Here is a 20,261-nt window from a genome sequence, read left to right on the forward strand (position 1 = left end):
AAGACTTCGGCGTCTTCACTGGACTAGAGAAAGGCTGGAACCCAGGTCAGCCTCTTTCTGTTAACTGTGCAGACTGCTGTATTTAAGAGCCCACATCCTGCCAGCTGGACTCATCTGGTGTCCCCCAGCCTCTTAGCGTCCTGCCTGTTCAGGGAGGCCATGTGTAGAATTCAACCAGTCTCCTGCCTTCTTATGCGCTCTTTGTTCCTTTCCAAAGGCAAAACCAAAAGACCCATTCCTAAGGAAGTACTGCAACCCTAAGAAGATTCAAGGCCTTGAACTTCAGCAAATAAAAACATATGGGCGGCAAATATTAGAGGTAAGAGTTATTTAATTTTGGTGTAAGTTGCATTGGAATTTCACCCAGCCTCACCATACTCTTTTGGGAAAGTTCTCAGGCAATATCCAAAGTAGTTTAAGTTGTCTGATGGCTTATAAACTGGAGACATTGTCATATTTTATCCCAAAAAGCAAATATTTGAGACTAAGGCAGTAATTTAGATCAACAAAGTTCCAAAAGCTTAGCTATTGGAAATTCCTAAGTTAGTGTCTGATTTAAGAACTTTATTGTGTAAGTACCAACTTTTGTGTTATTTTCGGTTGATCTTTATCTTGGTGCCAAGATAAGACAGCTATCTTGTTCAGTTTTTTTCTAGTAATCTCCCCAGTGACCAGTTTGGTTTTGTTTCAAAATATATTGACTGAAAAAGCAAAGTTTAACCTGTCTTGTATCTGAATGAGTTGGGGGGTGGAGAATGTGACCTCTACCTAGTTTTTAATAGGTACTAAAGTTTCTCCATGACAAGGGATTCCCTTATGGGCATCTTCATGCTTCCAACGTGATGCTGGAAGGGGACGCTTGCCGGCTGCTGGACCTTGAGAATTCCTTGTTGGGCCTTCCTTCCTTCTACCGATCTTATTTCTCACAATTCAGGAAAATCAATGTAAGTTGCTGAAAGTCATGAAACAGTAGGTTTATATTTAGGTGTAAATTATCCCCATGGCAGGATGCATGATCTGTCACTGTAAGAGATATGCACTAAGCAGTGACAGGTACAGTTGGGGTAGGCATGCCTGTTGGCGCTGTTCTCCCACAGCACTGCTGTTTCTCCAAGAGGCTAGTTGAGGTGGTGGCTGGGACGAGGAGGGCATAGAACCAGTGACTGGAATACCATGGAGGGTAGGACCAAGACCTTTGGTCAGAGCAATGCTTTGTGAGCTTTTACAGAAGTCTTTGGAATTGGGTCATCACTACCAGTTGTGAGTGGGGTTGCCCCTGGGCCATGTTTCCTAGTGGAAGCCCAGGGCAGGAGGCTTGGGATTCACAAAGCCAAAGCAAAGGCCAAATACGCCACTGCTCTCTTTTCTTCTGCAGACATTGGAGAGTGTGGACGTCCACTGCTTTGGCCACTTACTGTATGAAATGACTTACGGACGACCGCCAGACTCAGTGCCTGTAGACTCCTTCCCTCCTGCACCGTCTATGGCTGTGGGTCAGTATGGGGTGTGGAGGGGGCTTCTGGGCCCTTGTAATGTGCAGAGCTACTCACCCTCTTTCCAGAGTCCAGGGAAGACCCAGAGGAAGTTGCTACGTTCCACAGCCAGAAAGTCTTACTCGTATAAAAGTAATTTGAGTGACTTCCTCAAATGCATTTCCCTGAGAATTCAGATAGCTTGTCTATTTGTCAGGCTACCTGAAACCTCAGGGGACATTTTATAACATGCATTAGAATTTTGGAGGCCAGAGAATGTGAAGAGAAGTATGGCCAGACTGAGTCTGATACAGAAGCAGGAGCCAGGAGCAGGAAAGTTGCAGCCAGTCTTGCGGACTCAGGCAGGTGTCAGGAGTCAGACCAAGGCTGGAGAGAGACCTGCGAGGACAGCCACAGGCTAGACACAGGGTAGAGGAGAGCCTGGCAAGCCTAGGGCTAGGAAAGGCAGACAGGAATGCAGATACCTGGCACCAGGATCCAGGAGCTCTTCTAGCATTACTGAGGGGGCTGAAGCGAGTGCGGGGATGAGTGGGCACCTGTAAGAAGAAGGGATGTGGGGACTGATGCAGAGTCATCCGGGGACCCTTTCATCCCCTCCACAGCCAGCTCAGAACTCACTGCCAGAGCAGAGGGAGCGGAGGGCGGGGCAGGTCTTGGACCACTGTGCCTTCCAGGCATGTGGGGCAACCCTCCACCAGTGTTAGTTTTGTATCAAATGAGATGGTTCCAGAGAACAGGCCCCGAGACTTCTTTGGGTTGAGTTTGAACAGAACAGCTGACACTGAACAGTTACCTGCAAGTAGAAAAATCTGGCTGCTTTTGTTTACATCATCCAGGGTGTGGGATGGTGCAATACTAACAGTTGGCATTTCGTGTAATGGTTTTGACTAAAAGCAGGCAAGCAGAGAAATGTCACTCAGGTTCAGAATTTTACTTCTGTGTAGTGTTTACTTCTCTTTTCAGAGAGCAAACATATTTATGGATGATATCTTGAATCCCTCCTCCAGTTATCTCTGGAATATATTTAGCTTTCTGTCAGCATGTGGTTCCTGAACCATTTCTTTTGAGGCGTCAGTAGTGTCAGTGTTGCCAGCATCCCCCTCCCCGGCACGTATGCCATCTGTCTGTGCGTGAAGAGTTTTGACACTGTCCTGATCAGCCCGCAGACAGTTGTTGCAAAGCGGTGTCAAACTTTTCATCACCAAGTGGATTTGCCAGCATGTTCTGTGGAACTAAAATGTGTATCTGTTCATTTCAAGTGGCCGTGTTGGAGTCTACGCTGTCTTGTGAAGCCTGTAAAAATGGCATGCCCACCGTCTCCCGGCTCTTACAGATGCCGTAAGTCAATCCCACACCTTGGCTGTAACCCTCCTAACCGTGTTGACCACTAGCCCAAGTGTCTGGTCCTGGTAGAGACTCAACAGCGTCCCCGCAGAGTCACCGTGACCTGCTTGCTGGTGGTCACTTGCCGCATGATGTCCTGACCTTTCCTTGTGACCTCTCTGCACCACAGCCTGACTGCTGTCTCTTCACATCAATGTCATCTTCACATGTGTCTCTCCCTGTCCATGTTGGCGTTGTATACATGGACTTCCCGCTTGGGAGGTACTGAAGGGGGGCCACCCTGTTTCAGTGCACCGCGTGGCCCACGGCTGTGGCTGCTTCGCTAGCCGCTGGCTGGGGAGGTTCTGGCCTTTCGGAGGAGGGCACCGTGGCTCTGGCCTCCCCTGCACTTGTTTGTTCATTTCCTCACTGGGTAACACATATCTAACGTCTGACGTGTACCAGGCACTGTGCTGGGGCGTAGAGCTCAGGAGACATTCTCCTTTAAACAGGGTTATGAATAGTCAACTGAGGTGGGTGAAATAGTGCTTTGGGGCCTTTCCTTTAGGTATGTTTTCTATTCCTTCATGGAAAGGCAGCAGGGTGGTTAAGAAGCATGTGTCTGAGGTTAGACAGACCTGGGGGTGGGCCCAGGCTTACCACTTCTACCTGGGTGACCTTGGGCAGGTTTCCTAACCTCTGGAAGCTGAGTTTCCCCGTCTGTAAGTGGGGACAATAATAGCCCCCACCTCAGAGGGCTGTTGGGAGGATTTATTGCAATGATTCCTAGTACAGTGCCAGTTACTAAAGCAGAGCTTATTAAATGTTAGTTATGCTTACTATTGATTCAGCTCATACTCTGTGCCTTGCGACTTACCCAGTGCTCTGTAAACAGACGTATTTGGGAAACAATTGTATGGGGAAATAAGGCGGGACAGCTTGAGGTACATACAGCCCGAGGTCAGAGGAGGCGGTGATAACTTCAGATTCCTTGTGTTAGGGAAAGTCTACTCCAGCTCCGGCACAGTCCTAGGCCCTGGGGAGGCTGTGATGGACAGAGCGGCCCAAGCCCCCACCATGTGGATGTGACTTCCTAATGTTTGACTGACACTGGTGCCTCCCTCCCCAAACCAGCCACCATTAATAACAGTGTAAACGTGGAAAAATAGATCTAGTCAGGGAAACAAAACAATTTTCACACACACTTTTAGAACATATGCATTTGTAGTTAGGGAACAGCTTGTATCCATGTTAATTTACTTGGGTTTGTAGTCGCACCCCCTGCTCCAAAGCTCTTACATTTTTCTCCCAATCTTCCAGTTCTAAAGTGAATCCAGATAATTTTTCTTCACTTAAGTCTTTCTACCGTGTGGGCTTCAGCCTTGAGACAGCACTTGGAGAGGTGTGAACTCTGTTCAGTTCAAAACGTGTTGTCTGGAAATAAGTGGACCCTCGGCCTTGAAGGGGAGAGTTCTGTCTCCACCTCCAGGCCGCCCAGGGAGTGCTGTGGGGAAAAGTTAACCCTGTCACTTGTACTTGTGATGTAGTTCCTGTTTTTTAAAAAGGGGAACCATTCAAAGAAAGACTTACTTAGAGCCTTTTGGGCACTGCCCAGACAACCATTTAAATTCTCTGACCTGTTTTAGCCAAAACAGTTCAGAATTCCTCATGCTGTTGTTTTTAATAACACACTTTTGGGCCTCCCTGGTGGCACAGTGGTTGAGAATCCGCCTGCCAATGCAGGGGAGACGGGTTCGAGCCTTGGTCCGGGAGGATCCCTCATGCCGCGGAGCAACTAGGCCCGTGTGCCACAACTGCTGAGCGTGTGCTCTAGAGCCTGTGACCCACAACGATTGAGCCCGCGTGCCACAACTACTGAAGCCCATGAGCCTAGAGCCCGTGCTCTGCAACAAGAAAAGCCACCGCAATGAGAAGCCCGCGTACCTCAACAAAGAGTAGCCCCTGCTCGCCACAACTAGAGAAAACCCACGCGCAGCAATGAAGACCCAACACAGCAAAAAATAAATAAAATAAATTTATTAAAAAAAAATAGCTCCCTTTATAAAAACAAAAAACACACTTTTGAAGAGAGAATTGATATTCTCCCAGAGCTGCTATTTCTTTTTAAGAGAGCATGAGAAACACTACTTTTCTTAGAAGAAAATTATTTTCTCATTGGATTCCAATCAGAACAATTCCTTTTTTACTTACTCTCATGTTTTTATTATATTGAGCTCTAGAATAAATTTTGTCCTCCTCTGGGGCAAAAAAAAAAAAAGGAAAGCCAATTATTCTGTTTAGAAATATCTACTGCATATATTATTTGCAATATGATATAAATACAATAAATAATGTGCAGATTTCTTTTCAAAACGTGAATTAATTCACTATGTAGCGTGAGAAGACTGTCACCCCTCAGTGGGGAAATCAGCTCCCCTACACAGCTGACCCAGTCCCCATGGAGAGCTCCGAGATGGTGGGGAGTGGCGGAGTGGCGGTTTCTGGAGGTCACCTTGGGTGGCCCGGAAACTCCTTTGAGTTTGATAAACATGAGATGGTGTATTGGCTCGGGGCCGGGAGATGTTGGGGGGGACTTGATGGGCAAAAAATGTCTCATTCTGCTTTGATCGTGTTCTGGGAGTGCACCTGGTTTAAGAAAGATATTTGTTTGTTTCTTTTCTTTACAGATTATTCAGTGATGTTCTGCTAACTACTTCCGAAAAGCCACAGTTTAAGGTAAAGCAAATTATATCATTTCTTGGTTTGTGACATGAATGTGTACTTGGAAAGTTAGCGCTTTTTTAATCAAAAAAAGAAGGTACAGTATTTATAAGTGTGGACTGGAAAAGCGCACACTTAAGAGCGTTTTTATTTGGGGACCTTACTGAGGACAGTAGCCGGGAGACAGCTTCTCAGATAACTCTAAGGAACTATGAAGAGGCAGGGGAGGGGCCAGGATATATATGAACTTTTTGCTGGAAAAAAACATGTAGTCAAGCATGAAAAGATTACTGCTAATCACAGAAGACAGATATCTGAAGTTAATGATTTTAGTGTTTTTCTATGTATGAAAGATGCCAAGAACCTGGGGTCATTGAAATTTTTCCTTAGATAGGCATCTTAACTCCCTAGGGTCCTGTATATCCAAAGCACAGAATGCTTCCTGTTTTTCTCCACCCTGAATTCCCCCCAGCGTGAACCTTCGGGGGCAATTGCAATGGGTTGCAGCTTAATCCTTGTGGAACGGGAATGGCCAGCAGCCTTCTTTATTTTACATAAAGAAAAATTGCAAATAATCTAAATATCCTATAATGAGGGAATAGCTTAATAATTTAAGTACATGTATTGGATTAAATATGTTTTATCTAATAAAAGTAAAATTTATAAAGACATTGTAGTAGCCTGGAAAATGATTATTATTTGGGCTAAGGGAAAAAAACAGGATATAAAATACAGTGTGTAAGAAAAAAATACCTCTGTCTAGAATAAGGACTGGAAGGAAGTATCCTGGGAAGTGGCAGTGTTATGTGGTGTTATGCAAAGAGCGGGGGCTTTGGAACAAATGTATGGACGTCAAGGGGGGAAGCGGGGGTGGCATGAGTTAGGAGATTGGGACTGACATGTATACACTAATATATATAAGATAGATAAGTAATGAGAACCTGCTGTATAGCACAGGGAACTCCACTTCGCTGTACAATAGAAACTAACCCAACATTGTAAAACAACTATATCCCAATTTTAAAAAAGGAAGAAAAAAAAGAGCAGGGGCTTTGGAACTCCCCCAAACCAGGTTGATGCCTTGCTTTGCTTTCATGATACCAGCCATTTATCTAAGGCAGGGTTTCTTAGCCCTGACCTTTGACACTTTGGACCAGGTCGCTGTTCTTTGTTGCCGGGGCTCTGCTGTGCGTTGTGGGATGTTGAGCAGCACCCCTGGCCTGTACCCACTAGATACAAGCAGTACTCTCATTCCACCCCACAACTGTGTGACCGTGAAAACTGCTTCCAGATGCAGCCAACCGTCCCCTAGGGAGGGGACGGGGGCAAAATCACCCTCATTTGAGAGCCACTGATATATGGGCAAGGACCTATTCTTTGGGTCTACGTTTACTCGTTGTGTAGAATTGGTGAGTAAAACTTGTCTGTTGTCACTGGACAACTGAGATGATCCCTGAGAACGCCTAGTTCAGGGCTGGGCGCTCACTGTTAGCATTGTTTTGGGTAGTGAGATGAAGGGTATTTCTCTTTCTCCTCTCTCTATTCCCCCAAAACCTGTAAAACTCTTACGAAGAAATTACATTTAGGGGGGGAAAAAACAAAAGAAAACCCCAAACAAGGTGGGGTCAGAAGATTTATAGGCAAGGGAGAAGTTTTCCTCTGTCCTGTTTTGCCAGTTAGAGGAGTTCTGACAATAATAGCTTCTTTGGATCTGATGTAGGAAAAAAAAAACTTAAATTCATGTCTTTGTTACTGAAACTCTTCAGGAAATGCATTCAGCCTTGTAAATAAATATGCCCTCCTCAACCCTAGTAGTCCAGCCCAGGGGTTATCATCAGCCCTTGTTCTTCCTCCAAGCCAGAGAGCCTGCAGCAAAGACACTGTGATCTTAAAAACCAGTGTATGTCTGTTTTCTTTCTGGAAAGATACACGAGAGACTGGCGATGTTGGTTGCCTCCATGGTGGGGGACTAGGTGGGATGTTTTTTACTGTGGATATACCCTTTTTATGCCTTCTGAGTTTTGAACCATATCACTGTGTATTACCTACTCAAAACTTTTTTAAACTTAAAATTTTTTTTTAATATTCATTTAATTTATTTATTTGGTTTTGCCTGCGTCGGATCTTAGTTGTGGCATGCAGGCTCTTCGTTGTGGCGCGCAGCCTCTTCGTTGTGGCGTGCAGGCTTCTCTCTAGTTGTGGCACACAGGTTCCAGAGCGCATGGGCTCTGTAGTTTGTGGCACGCAGGCTCTCTAGTTGAGGCACGCGGGCTCAGTAGTTGCCCCGCAGCACGTGGGGTGGTAGTTCCCCGACCAGGGATCGAACCTGCATCCTCTGCACTGGAAGGCAAATTAACCACTGGACCACCAGTGAAGTTCCCTAAACTTAAATTTTTAGAAGAATAATAGAGACAAAAAGTTGAACATGGTCTGGGTGTCTGTTTTCTAGGCCTGAACTCCTCATGGTTTGAAAAACTAATAAATTAAGAAATGACAAGCTCAGAACCACACTAAGCTTTTGTTAATAGCATCTTCCAGTAGGAAAAAACTTAATCTTGTGAAATTCAGAAAATAAGTCTTAAGAAAGAAAGGAAGGGAGGGAGGGAGGGAGGGAGGAAATAAGTCTTTCACAGAGAAAATCCCTCTGAAGTTATAGAATATTATAATTACTTGAATTTGTTTGTGTGTGTTCCAATAAGCTTTATATATTTTTTTGTTTTTAGTTATGATAAAAACATCATGTAAAAATGTATCCTCTTAGCCATTTTTAAGTGTACAGCTCAGTGGTGTGAAGTGTATTCACATTGTCGTGTAACAGATCTCTGGAACTTTTTCATCTTGCAAACCGAAACTCGAGAACCACCTTAAGTACAACTCCCAATTTTTCCACCCCCAGCCCTTTGGCAAACACATTTTACCTTTTAGATATCTCATATAAGTGGAATCATACAGGATTTGTCCTTTTGTGACAGGCTTATCTCACCCAGTGTAATGTCCTCAAGGTTCATCCATGTTATAAGCATATGACAGTATTTCTTTCCTTTTTAAGGCCAAATAATATTCCCCTGTGTGTATATACCACATTTTATTTATCCATTCATCTATCGATGGACATGTGGGTTTCTTCCATCCCTTGGCTATTGTGAATAATGCTTCAATGAACATGGGGCATGCTTTGATATCCTGCTTTCAGTTCTTTGGGATATATACCCAGAAGCAGGATTGCTGGATCATATGGTAATTCTATTTTTAGATTTTTTTGAGGAACTTCTATGCTGTTTTCCATAGCTGCTGTGCCATTTTACATTCCCACCATTAGTGTACAATTTTTTCCATCCTCACCAACATTTGTTATTTTCTGTTTTTTTGATAGTTACCATCCTAATATGTGAGGTTATATCTCATTGTGGTTTTGGTTTGCATTTCTGTCATGATTGGAGCTATTGATCATCTTTCCATATGCTTGTTGGCCATTTGTGTATCTTCATTGGAGAAGTGTCTGTTTAGGTCCTTTGCCATTTTTTCCTTTGATTTTCTGCTCTTTATTTATTTTTTTTTCTGGTTTATTGTGGCATAATCCATTTTTGGTGACAAGTCCATTTTTTAATTGATTACTTATGTTTTTGTTTTCGAGTTGTAGGAGTTCTTTATATATGCTGGATATTAACCCCTTAACAGATGTATGATTTCCATTTATTTTCTCCTATTCCGTAGGTTGCCTTTTCACTCTGTTGATTGTTTCCTTTGATGTTCAGAAGTTTTAAGCTTGATTTAAGCTTGATGCAGTCGCATTTGTCTATTTTGGCTTTTGTTGCCTGTGCTTTTGGTGTCCTGTCCAAGAAATTATTGCCAAATCCATTATCACAAAGCTTTCTCCCTATGTTTTCTTCTAAGAGTTTTATGTTTTTAGGTCTTAGGTTTAGGTCTTTAATCCAATTTTGAGTTAATTTTTGCATACAGTGTAAGGTTGGGGTCCAGCTTCATTCTTTTGCATGTAGATATCCAGTTCTACCAGCACCATTTATTGAAGAAACTGTCCTTTTCCCACTGTGTGCTTTTGGCATGAGGGTTAATTTCTGGGCTCTCTGTTTGTTCCGTTGGTCTGTGTGTCTGTCTTTATTGCCAGTATCACACTGTTTTCTGTAGCTTTGTAACACATTTTGAAATCAGGGAGCGTGAGGCCTCCAGTTTCCATCTTCTTTTTCAGGATTGTTTTGGTAATTTGGGGTTCCTTGAGAATAACTTGAAATACTTGAAACATACATCATGCTTATTTATGTGTTAGTTTTATATATTTATTGCTAAAACATGCTAATGAGGTGAGTGTGTTTGGGGATACCAGAAGTGGCCAGGATAGGAGTCAAGTGGACAGCTTGTAACTGATTTCATTCCAGGTGTCCTCTTCCTTGACTAGCAACTGTTTTTTATTCAAACTGGGACTTGAGAGACTCTCCAGCTGTTTTACTCAGTAGATTATGTACTTTCTCTTCTTTCAGATCCCCACAAAGTTAAAAGAGGCATTGAGAATTGCCAAAGAATGTATAGAAAAGAGGCTAATTGAAGAACAGAAACAGGTAAATTGCTAATAGTTCCTCATTGCCTTTTGATCTTTTAGTGTCCCCATCCTCTGCTGTGGTGATCACAGTGATTTACTTGTAACTGAGTGTTCATTCCATAAACAGTTCTTGCATACTTGCTCTGGACCAGGCTCCATGTTCAGTGCTACAAGACAGCTGAGTACTTCACAGTCCTACCCTCAAGGACCTCAGCCTGTGGGGGAAACAAACATGTCCACAAAGAGCAGTCCTCCTTTATGATCAGGGAAGACTGGGTGGTGGTGGGGCACACATGCTCCATGCTCTAAGGGTGCTGGGGACCACTCTCATTTTCCATAAGAGAGAGAAAGGCAGGAAGGAACTCGGGGAGAGAGAAAGGTCTTCATCTGCTGGCACACTCTTCTCCCAGACATCCAGACCCAAGCTTGGAGGCAGACAGGCTGAGCAAGGAAAGATTTTTCATCCAAATGATTTGATTTGGCAAAACATGTTAGAGATTTTCATTAGTGTAGGATATGCTTACAGTTGTGGTGAATTGTGGTCTCTTAAAGATCCACCAGCATCGAAGACTGACAAGAGCTCAGTCTCACCATGGATCCGAAGAAGAAAGAAAAAAGAGGAAGATCTTAGCTCGAAAGGTAAGTCCGGTGTCTCTCTGAATTTTTTCTTGCGAATTCGTGACTAGATGTGAAAAAAGTTCTAGGTTAATGGTGCCCATTTAGTTAATGACAGATTCTGTGCTTTATCTCCATGAAAGCTAAAACCATTTCCAGATGACTGGTTTGCAGCTTCTGAAAGAAAAGCCATATAATATCAGCAGAGAAATGGACCATAGAGTTTCCTGGCTTGCTGGGCTGATTATGGCCTTAATGTAATTGCGGGAAATGACTGGCCTGAGAGAGTGAACTCAGCATTCTTGGTTTTATTTCTCCCTTTAGTTTTGGCTTGTGGCTTCTTCACTGTGTTCAGTTATGAGACCAAATATGACTTTGTGTGTAGCTAGTCTAACTATGCCTGGAAAATGTTTTTATTCTGGTATGTTTATTCTTCGCTTTTCCCCCTCTATTTTTTATTTTTAAAGAAGTCAAAACGATCTGCTGTTGAAAATAATGAAGAGCATTCAGCAAAATACAGCAACTCCAATAATTCAGGTAACTGGTTATAGGTTGCAGTGGGGCCAGGCCAATAATTCAGGTAACTGGTTATAGGTTGTAGTGGGGCCAGGCCAATAATTCAGGTAACTGGTTATAGGTTGTAGTGGGGCCAGGCCAATAATTCAGGTAACTGGTTATAGGTTGTAGTGGGGCCCAGGGCCCAAAGGTTAGGACCAGGAGTCAAGAGTTCTTGGGTCCTCCTGGGCAGTGTGGTGACCAGTGCAGAGGACAAAAGAACTCTGTCCCCAGGGAAGGATTGCCACAGCATTCGGAGGCTCACAGGACTCAAGTGCTAGAAGGCACCTCAGCGCTTACTGGGTAACCAGCCTCCTCACTGATGGCAGCATCAGCCCTGGAAGAAAAACCCACCCAACTTACAGTGCAAGGCCTCCTGTTTATCAGCAGAGCCTGTAGGAACTGAAATGGCCGTAAATCCCGCCCTCTGCTTGGTGCCCACATGGCAGAAGGATAGGCCCTCCTGCATCAAGGAGAGGCCTCTATAGTGTGTGGGGATCGCAAAAAGCCACATTCCAGGAGGGCCAAGATGGCACAGAGTGCAGTGTCATGAGTTAGCCATCCTTGCTGTCACTCCTGGATGCCCCTTGCCCAGCCCTGCTGGCTTTGGGCCTTAATGTCCCCATCTTTGGAAATCAGATCAAGTGATCCCTTGGGACTTTCTAGGTCTTCTGCCTTATGATCTGTGAAGTAGAGTTCCACATAGAGAAGGGAAGGTTTCATCCTAACGGGCAGCTTTGGTTTAGCCCTGGAGGGCCAAAGGAAGGGGAGGGTTTTTTTAGGTTGAGGGATAGCTGCATATACTTCCAGGCGGGATAAGGACCAAGTAGAGACGGAGAAGTTGAAGATGGCAAAAGAGAGAGTGATTGTTGGGGGGAGTGAGGGGGCTGGGGGTCAAAGGGTTAGCATCAAGTGCCCAGCTGTCAGTCTCAGCCTTGGAGGAAACCCATCCATCCCTTCGTGGTGTCAGGAGCCAGGAGGGGTAGGTGAAGAGTTAGAGGTGTTTAAAAGTGGAAGGAAGGGAGGAAATTGAGGGTGTTCACAGCTCATGCCTTCTCAGGTCTTCTCAGGGAAGCCAGTGAGGAAGGCATCTGCCAGGGGCAAGAGAAGAAGAAGTGAGGGGTTCGCAAGACCTGAAGGCTGGTCTAGCCATAGCCAGAGAATGCAGGCAGTGTGGGTAGAGCTGAAATTGGAAGAGTTGGGATGGAAGAAGATCATAGACTCCAGAGGGAGGGTGGGAATCATGCCCGCACCACTGCTTCGAGAGCCAAGCCAGAGATGGGCTCTGGAGGGAAGAGAAAGAGGGGAGGCTCCAGGCCCTGGAGGTCCCTGTGAGGACCAAGGCAGGCTCCTTGGGGATGGAGGCTAGGAGAGGAGAAGGGGCTGGAGGCTGTTGTGGCCGGCGGGTAATTTCAGAGTTGGAGGTCTGTTTTCTCCATGGTTGATGGGATGGACATAGGCCAGTCATTGTCATCACTAGGCTGAGACTCATGTCTCCAACTAGCCTGTCACCCTGGCAGGCACTCTGTCCAGCATCTACTTCTTTTATTTTTTTATTTTTTGCGGTACGCGGGCCTCTCACTGTTGTGGCCTCTCCCGTTGCGGAGCACAGGCTCCGGACGCGCAGGCTCAGCGACCATGGCTCATGGGCCCAGCTGCTCCGCGGCAGGTGGGATCCTCCCGGACCAAGGCACGAACCCGCGTCCCCTGCATCGGCAGGCGGACTCTCAACCACTGCGCCACCAGGGAAGCCCCATCTACTTCTTTATAAAGCAGAGGAAGCCTGGCTTGGTGTACTCCACCTTCCTGAGGCCCTGCCTGCCTGCAAGGCTCTTTGCCAGATGCAGCTGGATGGGACGCCAAGGACCCCCAGACACCACCTCAGGGAGTTTAGGAAAGCAAAGCAGCAGTTGATGGAAATGTATAGATCATCTCCACACCCCACTGGAATCACAAATTCAAACCTTCTCCCCCTTAAAATCTGTGTTAGCACTACAAGCAGTATGATATCAGGATGGGTTGAATTTCACCATCTTTTTCAGTGAAACGCCTCTCCCTTTTATAGGGAGACGAGAGGATATTGCAGATGGTGGAAGGGTCTTCAGCTGGAGGGAGGTGTGGCTTCATTAGGACATTTCTCCTCGTGCTCAGTGTCCGTGCTGTGCCCCCCACGTCCTGTGGGTGTGAGGGAGGTGGTGGGAGGCTGCCCCAGGACAGCTAGTGGCTTCTCAGGGGCATGGCCTCAGCCCTCCAGGAGCTTTGGTAACCCCTTGATAGGACTGCCATGTGAGGGAGGGGGCTCATGTGGGAGCTTCCATCTGCTCATTGGGCTACTTTCATGTCAAGCCAGGAGGACGTATTCTGGGGATTTCTGAGCAATGGAGGAGATACTGGGAATTTGGCAATATTTGAAATATAAAAAGGTTACTAGGTCCAGAAAAAGCATGCAGCGTATGGGAATGTGCACACTATTTTGATGTAAATCATGGTATTTACTGAATTTCAGGTAAGAAAAGGCCTGGGAAATCCACACACTGAGTAGGCTGATCCTAATCAATTGAATGTGCCTGCTGGTAAAACGGAACTTCTCCAGAGAGTGTTCCTGGGTGGACGTGGTGGGGAACTCTCGCTTCTTTTGGAGAGACCTCCCCCAGATGGTCCTGCCCTTCTCTGTCACCTCTACTGCTGTGGCACTGTCATTTGTCTTTCATTACCCGAGGACAGGGCTTGGGTCAGGAAGAGAAACTGCAGCCAGTTGCGTAAGCCATTGGATTGCACAAAGTTGGTTGCAAACCAGGCAGGCTGTGGGGAGCAGTGGGAGGCAGCGCGGGCTGGGGAAGGAAGTGGGTTGGACGCCTGTGGTCAGGGGTCCCGTCCCTGAATTCTCTGCCCAGCCTCGCTTTTTCCCACAAGGCTCACACACTCAGCCCAGTGCAGATTCTCAGACAGTGGTGGGTGCCGGCTCCGGCCAAGCCCCACATGTCTTCCTTTGGTCCCCATGAGGGTCTCTCTGTGTTTTCTCTTAGCAGGATCTGGGGCCAGCTCACCTCTCACATCCCCGTCATCGCCGACTCCACCCTCCACAGCAGGTTAGTGAGGAGGAAGAGAAAGCTGCCTTCCTCCCCTTCTGCACCAGCCCGGGAGAAGGGTGGGGCTTTCTCTTCTCACCTTGGCCCAAACATTTCAGGGGTCAGAGGGGACCAGCCTCCTCCAGAGAAACCAGTGGGAGCGCAGATTAGCAGTGTCACTTGGGAGAGACCAGGGTCCAGGTCTCTAGAGTCGGATTTCACGGGGAGCGGGATGGTCGGCTTCAGGGCTGCTCACTGCCCCCACCTCCAGCTCGCTCTCTCTACTGAAAAGCCTCACGCAGGCTCCTCAGATCACAGCCTGTCTGGGTACGCGCTCAGCTGAACAAAACAATCGTGCTGCTGCCCGGGGGCCCGGTCCTGCCAGGGCTCTCTCCTCAGGGAGACCAGCCACAGTGTCGGCTTTGTCACAGGGCACAGCTGGTGAAATGCCTGGGTGTGGGAGTGAACTACCCACCGAGCTTCTGATTTCCTGATAACTATTTGTGCTTTATTCTGCTCTGCATTTCATCACCTGAATATTTTTCTGTGGCTAGCTAACCTTTGTTTTGCGTTTGTGACTTAAATCAGATAGATACTGGGAGTTTTGTTTGAAAAATGTAAAAAGAGTTTATTTCAGGGAATACTTATAAAAATTCTCTCTAATTCTGTGGAGTGGCCTCATAATGCTATCTTTCTTCTTTCTTTTTTTGAACTAATAGCTCTCTCCTAACCATTTTGCAAGCCTCATAAAAACGCACTGGGGCACCAGTATCTCCTTTCACTTCTTAACTGAACCAGATGTTCTGGATGTCAGAGAAGTCGGTTCTGCCACTCAGAGCTTGTCGGCTGGCTGTGCTTGGAAGAGCTGCTGCAGCTGTCTGGAGGGAGAGTCACGGGCTGGGGTTGATTTATGAGTTGATGACACCATATTCATTAAGGCTTAAAGTGGTGCCCAGGAGCTACCAAGAGCATAACCGACAGCTCTCAAATGCTTCTAACTGACCTTCCAAAAAAACCCCCCCAAACAACAGTCAAATGTAAGGAGACCGGTTTGAAGGCCTCGCGTCTGTCTGGTGGGTGTCTCTCCTTGCTGGCCGAGCCTGGTTACTGGTAGTTTGCTGTCGAGTGTTCTGGGCCCAGGGCCTATTTTAATAGCAAAGTACCTGGCTGATGGGGGATAATATTCTATTTCCTGTCTGACTTTGTCAGCAGATTTTACAAGAAAGCTTCCAAATATTGATCAATATAGAAAATAGACTTCTCTGTCTTTTGTAGAGGTGACCTGTATAGGCCGATCGGAAATTTCGGGGGAGCCACTGCCCAGATCATGCTGAGGCGTTTTCTAGAAGATAGGATATTAATTTCACACCACTTAGACATACTAAGGAGACTGGAGAGAATTAATAGTGAGAATCCATGAAGCCTCCTTTAACAACTGAGGTGTCTATCCGGTAGCTCAGAGCACTTTGCTGTGTGCATTGGACGTGGGAAGTTACCTGCCAGTGCTCATTTTTAAACGCCTTGGAGAATTCAGTCTATATGGATTATTTTTGATGAATCCTCTAATTGACCTGAGTTCTCAGTGGGAGGATTCTCATACAGTAGCAGGTTTGCATGAGATGAGGTAACTTTTAGAACAAGAAGAAAAAGAGGAATCTTTTGTTATTAGACTCAACGTTGGAAAAAACTTCATCTGAGGCGAGAGGGAGCAATTGGGTGGATAGTTCCCTATCCTGAAGGGGAGTTGTAAAGATTCAGAGGGAAACATATGTGAGGCCACAAGCACGATGCCTGGCAGAAATGGGAGGTTCCCAGCAAGTGTTGGCTCCCTCTTTTCCTTTATGTCCTTTAATGTTTTATTGATGAAATTATTGATTCAGCCCCAGAGACTGTACTCTGACCTCTGCTGGTTATTTATTGTAACGCGTCTCATAAAAATAATAGCTAGTATTTGCCTATCAACCTAGCATTTCAGGCCCTAAGCGAGCCACCCATGGTGAGTTTATTTATTCATCTACTGGAGATGCATTTATTGAGAGCTGCTGTGTGCCCAGCACTGTGCTAAGCGCTGGGTCACAGAGATGAGCAGGCAGACAAGGCCCCAGCCGAGGTGGCCTCACATTGCCAGCACCTCTCAGGAGCTCCAAAATGATAGATACAATTCAAGCAAGTGCTTTCCTTGGGGTCCACCCATGGTAATTTTTTTCTCTCAGTAGTTCCCCTTCTTAAATAGAGAATCTCCACCTGAAAAAACTAGCCCACCAACAAAGTGACATCTTGAGCTTCTGTTCTGTACAAGGCATCAGGGAGCTACAAACAGGTGATAGTCTCATGCTACCGTACCCATGGGAGATGCTCAGTAAATCCTTATGGGTGGATTTGCTTGGACTTGGTCTGCCTTCAGGGTCTCTGCTGGGTGAGGGCAAGGCTGTAGGCCTACGGGTGGCAACTTCTGGCTCAGAAGCCCCTGCTTAGACTGGTCCTTTTCCTTCCAGGACAGGAGGCCAGGCTTCTCATTGGGCTCATCTGTGTTGCCGCCTCTCTGCACGCTGCCTGTCTTATTGCTGGAATCACATTTACTCCAATTTATGTCTTTACTTCTAGGCCACATCTATGGTTTATCTGGGAACTAAGTCAAGCATAGTGTCTTCCAGCTTTATGATAAAATGCAATTTTCTCAAGAAATGAGGGAAAATTCTTCATTTTCAAGGGCTAGTTTAGAAAAGGAATTCCTGCTAAAGGTAGCATCTCAAACACAACTCGATCTGGGAGCCCTTGGAAACTACACCTTGGGCTGTGGAACCTAAACTCGAGGATCACCACTCGCTAGTTCTGGGACCTTGGAGGAGATACTTGACCTCCCTGGGCTTCAGGTTTTGAAACCGAGTGAGGCCCTGTGGGACTCCCGGGCACGGAGGCCCTCTTGTCCTCTCTTTCTTGTAGGCAAGACTCCAGGTTCCTTGACCTTCCCTGAGTTCCAAAGGGCAGATTGGAAGAGTTGCTAATCACGGGAGGAGTAGCCAGGAAACCACCTGAGTTGAGATTAAGGAAGTGCAAGTCCGGCACACGCCCTGATCTTGTCAGAGACTCCACCCTTGGACCTATTGTTATCAAACCCTTCATCAGGTCGTCTGGGGTGGGGACACATAGTTTCTCCAGGCAGGAGCCTGCTGTGTCCCCGTTTGCCTGGCAAAGTAATAAAGCTATCCTTTTCTACTTCACCCAAAACTCTGTCCCCGAGATTTGATTTGGCAGTGGTGTAGAGAGAGGCTGAGCTTTCAGCATCAGTTTCCCATTTGTAAAGGAGGCTAATAACAGTGCCTGCCTAGGGGGTTTATTACGAGGGTCCAGAGGGTTCCATGCCCATGGAGTTAGAACAGCGCCTGATACACAGTAAGCCCTCAGGACACTGTTAGTTACTGAGAGACCTTGAGTGAGTCACTTTCCGTGTCTGGGTTTGGGTTATGTCCTCTGTAGAAGGCAAAAAGCGTGGGAGTCAGAGGGGACTATCTCACAGTTCTAATCAAGCATCCTGTAAACCCACTGTGGACCCCGCCCTTCGGCAGTTTGTTCAGCAATAGATCAACTGAGGCAAGTTCAGTTTGACAGCATTGCCTTTCTTCCTGAAAGCATCAATTTTAAGCACATTTGTGGTAGCTGAGGGTGGTTTTCAGCTCAGTTGCTTTCAGGACGGGGCAGAAGTGACAGATGTTTCTAAGCGAAGGGGTGTTACTCTCATGAGCCCTTTCCAGCATTTGTGTAAGGACTGGGGCCTCTCCTGTTTCTTACTGTACTTCCCTGCTGTGGGCCTCTTCTTGAAATCCTTACCAAATTGATGGGAGAAATATTTCCTTAAGTCTGCTGGCAATTCCATCAGGTAGGGTGGGATTCTCTAAAACTCTTTTTTTTTTTTTTTTCAGTGAGAACATTCCTAGCACTTTCTTTTTTTGCTAAGATTTCTGTTTCCTGCCTCTAGAAGATCATTCTTTCAAGAACTTTAAAATACTTTATCTTGACTTATGTCACGGTCAGTGTCACCAGCTAGTGTTTACACTCTGTATTCATGGACCTGAGTGGTTTAGATGGTCCTAATTGACACACAGATATTTGCTCCTACCCTCCCTTTGGGAGGAGACAAACCTGTTGCCTTGCCATTGTGTGTGTGTGTGTGTGTGTGTGTGTGTGTGTGTGTGTGTGTGTGTGTTTAAACAAAAGATTTGCAGAAGAGTATTTGGGAAAATCTTAGTAAGCAGAAGACCCAAATTATTACTGTTGTTGTTAATAATTGTGTTTAACATCTTTTGAGTGCTTATTCTGTGCTAGGCACTGTTCTAAGTGATTTATAGTTACTGTTTTATTTAATCCTCATGAATACCTCCCTATCCAATGAGCAGGGATTATACTTATAGCTCCATTTTACAGACAAATAAATTGAGGCACTAGTGGCATTAAAGGACTTTGACCAAGGTCACACAAGTGGGGGATACTAGAGCCAAGATTTAAACTTGGTTCTGTCTTTGCTCATCTACTTGATTTCTCCTGAGCGCCTGCTTTCTCAGGTGCACTACAGGGCCTGTGCTGCTAAACGCTCTGCTTGGCTGGCGTGAAAAGAGCTCCAAAAGAACAGTTAGAAACCCCGGGCTTGGGTCGTAGCTCCACCACTTTCCAGATGGCCTTGGACAAGTAATTTTCATCCTTTGAAGCTGTCTTTTAAGAGAATATCTTGGTCTTTATGAGGTAGATAATGTACACAACAGGGCTTTATAAGCAGTAAAGTACTGTCGAGTGTAAGCTATGAATGCCTTGCAAGAGAATTCTAGCCCTTCTTGCTTGAAGTTTATCATTTTCAGCAATACTTTTGAAGAGAGAGCTGGCAGTCTGTAGAAACCCAGTCTGTGAGCATGACTGGAGGGAGAGGGAAGTTTCATATCTGGAGACTGGAGGAGGGAAAACAGGGCCTTGTGGGCACAGAGTGACTGAGAACTTGAATAACAGGAAGGAGGGTTAAGAATAAATAAGGTGCAAACTGTGATGCATAAAATAAGCTACCAGGACATATTGTACAACACAGGGAATATAGCCAATATTTTATAATAACTATAAATGGATTATAACCTTTAAAAATTGTGAATCACTATATTGTACACCTGTAACTTATATAATATTATATAATATTGTATATAATATTGTATGTTAACTATACTTCAGTAAAAAAAAAAAAAATTACAAAGAAAAGGAATAAGTAAGGCACAAGAAGAGATGAATTCATTTAGAATGTTGGAGCTTCCGGAATTTATCTAGCCAGGTCAAAATCTGAAACCCATTCTAGGCTCAAAATCGATGGCTCTGGCCCTAAGAACTGCCTCGTTTTCTCAAAACTACACAAACACAAAGCAGTTTGTAGGGTACACAGGTCTGCCCTGTAGTGCTTCTCCAAACAGTGTTGGTTCTGCTGTCCTGCCGGCTCACAGCCTTCCTCCCCGCTTCCAAGCCCAAGTGTGTGAGCTCCTCTCCAGGGTACTCAGCTGCTGGGGGTGGGGCAGGCAGTGTCCCCAGCATCCTCCCAGAGCCCCCCGAGATTGGCAGTGGTCAGCCTGCCCTGCCCCACGTGGGCCTCGCTGAAGGGATTCTCCTCTGGGCAGTGGGGCACGTTGGTTTGGAACGCTGGGATTCACCGTCAGGGAAAGGGTTATCTTTCACAATTAACCTGGAATCCAGTCAGTTAAAAAGAAGATAGGAAGAAATGTTTGCCTTTTTTTTTTTGCGCTGCGCCTTGGGCCTTGTGAGATCCTAGTTCCCCAAACTGGCCCGGCAGTGAAAGTGCTGAGTCCTAACCACTGGACCGCCAGGGAATTCCCACCTTTTTTTTTTTGAATGGTTTTCTAGCCTTAGGTCAGCTAATGCTGCTCGCTGCCCTATTCAGCCTCTGGA

At 45.9% G+C, this 20,261-nt stretch overlaps 1 protein-coding gene across 4 annotated transcripts in view; it reads left to right on the forward strand.

The window, feature by feature from the left end:
• PXK (PX domain containing serine/threonine kinase like) overlaps positions 1–20,261 on the forward strand; it is a 75,747-nt gene that overhangs the window by 49,526 nt on the left and 5,960 nt on the right. For 2 of the 4 annotated variants that reach the window (XM_079933476.1, XM_079933474.1), the window contains exons 9-17: positions 218–319; positions 783–944; positions 1,376–1,493; positions 2,753–2,831; positions 5,504–5,552; positions 10,034–10,111; positions 10,645–10,731; positions 11,175–11,244; positions 14,289–14,351. In XM_079933476.1, the coding sequence (XP_079789602.1) occupies positions 218–319; positions 783–944; positions 1,376–1,493; positions 2,753–2,831; positions 5,504–5,552; positions 10,034–10,111; positions 10,645–10,731; positions 11,175–11,244; positions 14,289–14,351 (808 nt within the window). The remainder of the gene's footprint in view (positions 1–217; positions 320–782; positions 945–1,375; positions 1,494–2,752; positions 2,832–5,503; positions 5,553–10,033; positions 10,112–10,644; positions 10,732–11,174; positions 11,245–14,288; positions 14,352–20,261) is intronic. The other 2 variants (XM_079933477.1, XM_079933475.1) reach the window with 1 other exon arrangement.

This window comes from Stenella coeruleoalba (genome assembly GCF_951394435.1).
Source record: "Stenella coeruleoalba genome assembly, chromosome: 10".
Classification (NCBI taxonomy): Eukaryota; Metazoa; Chordata; class Mammalia; order Artiodactyla; family Delphinidae; genus Stenella; species Stenella coeruleoalba.